The sequence below is a fragment of the Abramis brama genome (genome assembly GCF_963993115.1).
Source record: "Abramis brama genome assembly, chromosome: 15".
NCBI lineage: Eukaryota > Metazoa > Chordata > Actinopteri > Cypriniformes > Leuciscidae > Abramis > Abramis brama.
This window is the reverse complement of record NC_139977.1, coordinates 37,383,653-37,392,485: the sequence shown is the minus strand read 5'-3', so window position 1 is coordinate 37,392,485 and position 8,833 is coordinate 37,383,653. Positions and strand designations below refer to the sequence as shown.

Below are 8,833 nucleotides of genomic sequence, written 5' to 3'. Positions count from 1 at the left end.
TTAACTCTACTAAAGCGCAAAAATACCATAATATGTTTGCATTGAGGAACCATGCTAAGATCTCTGAAAAACACTTCTACAGCCAGTTACTTTACTCTGAAATGTGTGTTTCCAGGCTTGAATGTTTGTTATTGTTTTGGTCTGTGATTTTGCACGTTTCCAGTTTTCATTGTCCACTGCGCTCGTTCCTGTTGTGTGTCTCAAACTGGCGACCCGTGTGAGTGCATACCTGGGCTGGATTGGGCTAAGAATCTTTAGCCGATTCTAAAGTTGTTATTGGTCATGTGAATCGCAGTACTGATTGCCTACACAAACACTGATCCCTAAACCTACCCGTCATTGTGACCTTAACCAATGAAATTACTGCAGGGCGGGATTTACGCTTAACTGGTTTGCGCCCAGTGGGATTTTTTTAATTTATTTTTTATAGAAAGATTAAATGTACGGGAAGATATTTAAACGATGATAGCGGGATAGCAAGGTAAAATATGGGAGAATCCCAGGAAAAATGGGAGAGTAGACAGGTATGTGAGTGTTGAGTCTGAGGAGGCGGGAGAAACGACGATCTATGATATTCTGAATTGGACCGCAGTACTTATTTCAACCACTAGTTGTCATTCTTACAGACTGCACCTTTAAATAAACACTCATTATTGCTTATACTCTACAGAGGAGTATTTGTTCATGTGGATGACTGGATTATTTGCTACTTTAGTCAGAAATGTTTTAATTTCTGCAGCTTGTAAATTAATTTGTCTGTATATTACTTGTTTCATTGTGTATAGATGGAAATAGATAGTCAAGGGACTGTATTTAAGTTATGATGATAACCAGTTGTTGTTGTTTTCTGTTGATCCAGTCGGAGCTGTAAAGTGTCGTTCTGATGAATCAAATATGATCAAACATGAGGTGAGAAGAGAAAGATGTTTATTATCAGGACTCACACATAAACTCACATTTCTATATTTGTCATTTGTCATCATCATTGATTATTGTGAATATTGTAGAGTTAATCTGAGATGCTGTAATAACACTGAGCTCATGCAGATGTTGATCAGGAGTTGATCTGATGTCTCGTGATATGATGTTATATCGCTTTAATGAAACTCTGTCTGTGTGATTGAACAGATTCAAATGAAGAGGAGAAAGAAAATCAGCAGAAATCACAGATCAGCAGAAAACAAGAAGACAGAAAAATGGAGGACAGAAATGAGGCACAAACCAGGGAATCTCCAGAGGAAAGAGGACAGAGACTTGATAGATGTCAGAGTATGGGGAAGCTAAATCTAGACTGTGAGTGTTTGATCATTAATGAACTTTAAATAACATACAGTATTATTATGTACTATTCAGATTCATCAGATTGACTTCAGACTTTCTACACTTATTTCACAGATGTGTTATTATGTAATTGACAGGGTGATTTTGATTGAGAACAACATCTCATAAATTCAATATATTTGTGATTTCTAGTCTCCTGTGATCCAGACGGGCCTGTAAAGTTTGACACTGATGTCAAAACTGAGGAGAAATTCTCATCAAACCCTTCATCATTGACGTCCATCAACAGCGTTTCCGGAGTCGCAGTTTTCCTGCACAATTGGGCTTTTTGGAAAATACGTTTATAGGAAATATTACACAGCCGCAGGTCGTGTTTTTTTAGGCTACATTTAAAATGTCCCACAGCTGCAAAAAAAGGTTTTTCTGTAGACAAGGACAAATGAAAACAGATCCTGAATACTATACTACTGGTCTGGAGTGCATGTTTGACGTCACTCCACAAACAGAGATTACATGTGTTTCACTCATAACGGGAATTTTAAGATAGTTTAATGGGCTCCTTGCACATAGCAACCTGACGTCATATCCGCAACGGGTAAATACGGCCCGCTCTCTTCCTGTTTGGCGAAATATGGCGGCGGCGGCGGTGTAAACAGCGGAAAATGAGCCTTAAAAAAGATAGAGTTTTTTTCCAGAGGCAACAGAGAAAATATCATGAACATTGTTGTGTTCCCACATGCACGTCATCATCTAAGTTCAACGGCGTTTTAAGTTACCACGGATTTCCCAGCGATGTTGAACTCAGAAAGCGGTGGCTGGTGAATATTCGTCGTGATGAGTTCATTGTCACAGGACACAGCAAAGTCTGTAGTTTGCACTTCACACCGGAGCAGATCATTCAGCCGAAAACACCGGAGGGGAAAAGGCAACTAAAGAAAGGAGCTTTCCCGGTATTGTTCCAGTGGAATGATTACTCCATCCCATCACCAAGACTGAGCGTTTGGGACAGAGTAAGCAAACTTCAGCCTGAGCTGGCATCAGCAGAAGATGGGCAACATATGGACTGCACTCCTGCTGCTGATCATGACTATTCATCTGTCCCAGAACCCGCTTTCATTGACTCGGTAATCGACGAAAACAGGAATTTAAAAGAAGAAAATGACTCATTAAAGAAAGAGATACAGGAGATGAAAATTAGCTGTAAATTTGGATTACACAGATTCGCCCACTCTGACGACGACATTCGATTCTATACACGGTAAGATGCGAACAAGATACCCCTGACCTTGGACCATACGTGACCATATTGTAACGTTGTGTACTCTTTCTGTTCCGTTCCCATAGATTTCCCAGTTACCATAACCTTATGCTGTTTTGGAGATTGGTTGAACCATCGGTGCATAAAATGGTTCGTGCGTCGAGGGCCAAAACTGCTGAAAAATTGAATGAAGCAGTAACATCTGTCCGTCCCACACACACGGTTGGTTTTTGCAGTTGTCATTAATAATAATGTTGTTGCAGTTGTCATTAATGATAATCATTAATAATTAATGTTTCTGCGAATATAAATATGCTTTAGTTTATTTGATTTATTATGGTGGTTTTTCAAAGCAAACCTTCAAATTAATGTGAGAGATGAAAATGACATCTGACTGCATTTACCTCAACATTCTGATATTAGATTCAATAAATCAATAAATAAGTAAGGTGCCTGAGTAGCCTATTGCAGTCACAGTCCCACATTTGGAATTTCCAGTAACATGTAGGGATATAACATGTGGGGATATTTTGGGGATATTTAATTTTATTCTATCAATCAATAAATTCCACTAGAAACAAACTTTGTTGTATTATTTTATTATACTGTGAAGCTGCTTTGATACAATCTGTATTGTGAAAAGCGCTATACAAATATACTTGATTTGATTTTGATTTGATGTAGAGTATTATTGCTGTTGTATTTTTAATTATAGACCAACAGCAGTAATGATAATTGCACATCCTTTTATCTATTAGACTAGAGAGGTTACATTAGGTTTAATGATGTTTGTGTGTGTGTGTGTGTGTGTTTTCTCACCAGAGACAATCATTGCAACCCATCGATGAGCTAGTCCTTTTCCTAATGTACTTGTCCGTTGGTTTAAAGGAGCAGGACTTGGCAAACCGTTTCAACATTCACATCTCTACTGTAAGCCGCATTATCTGTTCGTGGACCAACTACCTGTACACACTCTTGGGCTCGGTGGCTATCTGGATTGAGCCTGAAGACGTTAAAGCTCGCCTTCCTGATGATTTCAAAGACTTCTCCGATACTCAGATAATTGTTGACTGTACAGAGCTCAAGTGCCAGACGCCATCCTCGCCTCTCCTCCAAAGTGAGATGTTTTCTAAGTACAAATCTCACTGTACAATGAAAGGACTTATCGGGATCGCCCCTCATGGTCCAGTGACCTTCATCTCTTCACTCTATGAGGGGTCAATAAGTGATAAAGAACTCTTTAGACGGTCAGGGTTGGCTGACCTTTTAACTGATGACATGGCCGTGATGGTTGATAAAGGTTTCCTGATCACTGACTGTGTGAAATGTAAAGTGTACTGTCCACCTTTTCTCAACAAAAAAAGCCAGATGCCAGCACCCAGTGTCCTCCAAACACAGAAAATTGCTCGTGTAAGAGTGCACGTTGAGCGAGTCATCCGAAGGGTAAAGGAGAATAAACTTTTTGATTCGGTTATTCCTTTGTCAATAGCTGGAAGCATCAATGAAATTTTTGCCGTTGCTTGCCTGCTTAGCAATTATCAAAATAAACATCTTGTCACAGCATGGGCCAAGTAGTGCTGACAAGTTTAAATTACAGAAACCTACAACTTTTAAATGTAATTATTAATCATTATTTATCTCTGAATAAATTCTCATACAGTGACAACAGATGCGATCTCACACAACATTATAAACAATGATTTTTATTGTAAAATGATGCCATATTGTATAAAGTCCATGAATAAATCTGACTTTACTTATTCAACTGTTTGTTTTTGTTTTTTTTAAAGCAACAAGCTTGAAGACACGTTTTATCTCAGATCACATCATGTATCAATCAGTTCCAGGCGAAATATATATACACTGTAGGTACGAGTGGGAAATGTAATGTAAATTAGAAGTCAAATTCATAGTACTAATAAAATACATAATGAATCAGATTATGATTTCTTTACCTGCCAATCAGTTGTGATCGTCTCATTGAGAGATACTTTGGCATGTAAATGCTGAAGTAGAAATGATCACACTTCTGCCTGATTGTTTCTTGAACTTCTTTGTCTGAGTGCAGTCGCTGCACAAAGAAATCTTCCTCTGCCCAGACAAAAAGGTCACACCACTGAAGTCCAGTAATTAAAAGCTGGCCTTGTATTTGCCAAAAATAGGCATGGCTTTTCTTTAGTTTAAAAGCACCATTTGACATGTGCAAGTACTTGCAGTCAATGTAACTTTTAGCATTTGGACATTTAATTTCAACCAAACCGTAAGCGGGTGTTGCATTGGGATCATAAACAAGGCCATCCGGTGAGGCCCCTAGCCATGGAGCCTGTGGGTGAACCACAAGTCCACAAGGTGAGTAATTGACATTGTTGTACTGGGCATATTCTTTTGCTGCCTGAAACTCCATTTCTGAACCTCTCCTCATTTCCGCAGTTTGTCTGGTGCCCCTGATAATTCGCTCTGCAAGATGAGAAACTTCCCTAAACCTTGAGGAGGTTATCCTCATTCGCCGCAGCACGTGCCACTCTGGATCTTTGCTCTGACCCCGTGTCGACAATTCAATTTTGTGAGCCATCTCAATAGATAGCTGCAAACTTTGTATATGCAAATGTTCTTCCTCTGTGCATACCCACACACATTCTGTTGGTGACAGCTGATGAGTAATAAGGGGAAGACATGGAGGACCCGGGGCATTCTTATGCAGCTCTGTGCATTGTGTTTGAAGTTTCGGCTGCTGATAGGAGATCACACTACCCCTCTGTACCAGTCCAAATTCAGAATCCACAAGGGGCTTGTCAATGCTCATCCCCATTGTTGTCACCAGGGGCATATCCAGTGGATCTAGGCCGCTGTACACCTCGGCCACACGAAGTACCGACAGGTCAGGAAGAGGGCCAGTCATTCCTCTGTAGAGGGTGCTCCTTTTAATAAAAAATATCATAAAGAGGTACTTAATTTGATATAACAATGGGGGAAACAACTCATTAAAATAATTGTTAAGTTAATATTTATTTACCGTAATCCTCCTTTACCCATCCGACCCTGCACAGGCTTAACAACCACCATCTTCCCAACTGGACCTGGTTTTACACCCTGTGAAATTGTGATAAAATACATGTTAAAATACACTCATAATTTTGAGAATTTATTAAACAGAGGTTCTATTTTGCAGCTACTGGTACATACTATTGCATGACATACATCTATGCAAACTATCCCATATGAACCATGCTTTGCTATGAAACTTACTGCTGTTCGGGGTTTGTGCCATTGTTGCTCGGATTCTGTACAGCTGTGTACAGGAGGAACCACTGGCACACTCAGCTGGGAGAAGTGAGCTGTCTGGAATAATAGGGCAACTGTGTGGTTGCATAGAGCTGTCCCCGCCACACATGAGCATCTGCACCGCACCATAATTACAGGATCTGTGTCCCTGAGGACCATCTGTCGATAGATCAGTCGTAATTACTCTATATTGTCATGTTGGACTTGTGAACTGTTGGCATGAATGTATCCTTCTTAAAAGGTTGTATCACTGATTTCTGGCCCAAAAATAAATCATCACAATCATCAATTGCTACGTCACTCTGTTGATGTTCAAATAAAACAGAGAACTAGCTCGCTACTCCCTCCCCCTCCCTTCCGTGCAATTGAAACTTTCCTAAATGTGCATCTCGTTGGTTATTGGTTGGAACACTTAGTTTTGCTTTTGAGTGGGTGGTGAACACTTGTTGATAACAAGTGTTTTTGTGTACAGATCTCGGAGCCTAGGCTGCTAGCGGATTGTTAGGAAAGATTAGATGAATGTGATAATTTATGTTTTCTATAAATATATAATATATATATAATATAATAATAATATAATATTATATTATATATTTATATAATATATTTATTTTTTTGTGAAAATCCCTTCTTTTGGGCCAGAAAAAAGGGATTTTGATACAACCTTTAACACAGAAATAGATGTCTTTAAATGGAATTATGAGAAGTGGTGTGCAGCAAGTATGGCATTATATTAAGTCATAAATAATGATATTTGGCATCCAAAGCTGCACACTGTAAACACAATCCCATTCAAACACATCATAATAAAACGCACAGAAAACAGTAACAGAGACTTGAACAACTTGAGTAGCTTTTGGAAAAGTTAAGCACATGCAAGCCAGCAACAGTGAACAGCTTGAACAGCTTGAGCAGTTTTTGGAAGTTGAGCACATACAAAGAGATAAAGAAGGTCAAAATGTAACGTGACCATGTTAAGCACAACACACAACTTGAACTCAAACCTTTTGGAACTGCTGAACTCGGAACTCGGAACTCTGACACAAATTACAAGTGCAGCCCTACATTTACACAATGAGGTTTTTCGTGCTTCTTCATGGATCTGAAGCAGAAAGCCTTTACAGCGACTTCACTTGTGGCCCTGTCTTTGTTTGACACTAATGCCAATCACATATTAACACAATAAGAAGTTAGGAACATGCATGCAGGCGTACAGACACAACGTAGACATTTTCCGCCTAAGACTAGAAAACAGTACAACATTATAACACGCATATTCTGTCAGACCGGGATTGTTTATAAGCCTAGCCTAATGTAAGCTAGCAAGCTAACGTAAGCCATAAAGTTTGAGATATATAGACTTACCTTCATATCCGTGGATATATGAAGAGGCATACATTTTAAAGCCCTTCTCTAACTTGCTGGTAGGTGATTTGGAGGAGGACTTACAAAGGCGATGTACGTCCGTTATTGTAAGTTTCGGCAACTCTTGTAAACATCTAGTGTAGAATAGCGCCATGTTTAGACCGGAAAAGACGAGGCCGCATTTCCGGTAAGGAAGTAGTTACGTGCAAGGAGCCTATTGAGTTAAGCACTGTAGATTAATTACACATTGATGCTTGAGTCTAAACAAAACAAGAGTGAATGAAGAGAAAAGAGTGAATGAAGAGAAAAGAGTATATGCAGGCTATTAATAAATCTAGACTATTCATGGCTTAAAACTGTTCCATATAACAACGTGTCTACATCGGACAAAGCAAATCAATGTGTGTTCCTCATATCAGAAGAGTATTTATATAAGTATATATGTAATATGTTGTATTTTATGATACTAAATAATATTTGTGCAATAATTATGATCCTGATTATGATTTATGATTATTTGAAATATTGTTTTCTAATATTTGTATTACTTCAATTGCAATTAGTTTAGTATTTAAGGGTAAAATAGACAATGTATTTAATTTCCAATAAAATTAGAAGCATCTGGTGGCTGGAACACTGGTTTGTAGCACAAATAGTTTGACCATTTAAATGCACTTTATTCTTCTAATTATTTACTATAGCGGCTAAAGAATCTGAGGTCTCGCACATTCACAGAAAAACGTTGCATCATAAGGTGGATATTTCTCTCTATATGTTTTGACTCCATACCATTTATTTTATATGCATCTATTACACCCTATTGTAAATGTATGCAAGGACCACTGGAGGACAATGATTTCAACATATACTGTATTTATTAATCTCTAAAATTGACATATTTGCAAAACTCAAAGAAAGGCTGTTACTCTTCCTGATTCACACTGATGCACGTTTTTATTGAATGTGACGTTGCTGTTGATAATTGATTATATCATTTTTATGTAAAGCACTTTAAACTGCATTATTTGCCTGAAATTGTTATATGAATAAAGTTTATTATTATACTAAGCGGGACAGAGATTGTCTGAGTCTCTCCAGTATTATTCTCCTCACAATATCCCAGTGTGAATCAGATCAGTTATTTTCACGTTATCGTGAGTAAACTCCAGATCGAGCTGATATCAGTCGCTTCAGATATGTGTCTGGATCAGTTGGCATGTCTGTTCTTCCTTGTGGAGAAGTGTATCAAATTAATGAAATATAAATCCTTTAGTTTTAACATGCCGATGTGAATAACCTTTAAATACAGTAGTTCTGTGTGGAATGTGGATGTTGTCTTTAATGCATATTGTAAAGAGTTCTGCTGCTGCACTAATTTGAGCCAATCACCTGAGCTGGAAATGTCACATGACTGACTCTAGAGCTGCAGGGAAATGACATCATGTCATCACTGATTGGCCGATCACAAGAACCGTCTCAAAGCTTCATTAGACAACAGACAGGACATATATCTGTTTTTATTTTAAATATATGTCTCTAAGAGCCTTCAAAACATCTATTTTTTTCATATAATGTAATAATTCTTGACCTGATGTAACATTTTACAGAGAGACATTTATGACTCTCTCAATGGTGTCTTTTACAATT

General features: G+C 38.2%; 2 protein-coding genes across 3 annotated transcripts; one reads left to right on the top strand and one right to left on the bottom strand.

The window, feature by feature from the left end:
* Window positions 1–476: 476 nt before the first annotated feature.
* LOC311097121 (uncharacterized protein) lies at window positions 477–4,297 on the top strand. Of its 2 annotated transcripts, XM_084136615.1 has the most exons (5): window positions 477–909; window positions 1,129–1,293; window positions 1,474–2,539; window positions 2,626–2,761; window positions 3,362–4,297. In XM_084136615.1, the coding sequence occupies exons 3-5, from the start codon at window positions 1,944–1,946 to the stop codon at window positions 4,112–4,114; spliced, it is 1,485 nt and encodes a 494-aa protein (XP_083992741.1). In that variant the 5' UTR covers window positions 477–909; window positions 1,129–1,293; window positions 1,474–1,943; the 3' UTR covers window positions 4,115–4,297. The 2 variants fall into 2 exon arrangements, with proteins under 2 accessions (XP_083992741.1, XP_083992740.1); XM_084136614.1 differs by having other exon boundaries at window positions 477–1,293; window positions 3,362–4,198.
* A 33-nt stretch (window positions 4,298–4,330) lies between these two features.
* Window positions 4,331–7,403, bottom strand: LOC311097123 (uncharacterized protein). The gene is made up of 4 exons (XM_084136617.1): window positions 7,187–7,403; window positions 5,786–5,980; window positions 5,553–5,629; window positions 4,331–5,457 (listed from the first exon to the last, which is right to left on the bottom strand). Exons 1-4 carry the CDS (start codon window positions 7,214–7,216, stop codon window positions 4,491–4,493), a joined length of 1,269 nt encoding a protein of 422 aa, XP_083992743.1. The 5' UTR covers window positions 7,217–7,403; the 3' UTR covers window positions 4,331–4,490.
* Between the last annotated feature and the right edge of the window lie 1,430 nt (window positions 7,404–8,833).

Coding starts and splice junctions, on each gene's coding strand:
- LOC311097123 (XM_084136617.1), bottom strand. CDS start 7,216: ATGCCTCTTCATATATCCACGGATATGAAG. Junction 5,981..7,186: donor ATATATCCACGGATATGAAG/GTAAGTCTATAT, acceptor ATCTATCGACAG/ATGGTCCTCAGGGACACAGA. Junction 5,458..5,552: donor ATGGGTAAAGGAGGATTACG/GTAAATAAATAT, acceptor TTTTATTAAAAG/GAGCACCCTCTACAGAGGAA.
- LOC311097121 (XM_084136615.1), top strand. CDS start 1,944: ATGAGCCTTAAAAAAGATAGAGTTTTTTTCCAGAGGCAACAGAGAAAA. Junction 2,540..2,625: donor GACATTCGATTCTATACACG/GTAAGATGCGAA, acceptor CCGTTCCCATAG/ATTTCCCAGTTACCATAACC. Junction 2,762..3,361: donor CTGTCCGTCCCACACACACG/GTTGGTTTTTGC, acceptor TTTTCTCACCAG/AGACAATCATTGCAACCCAT.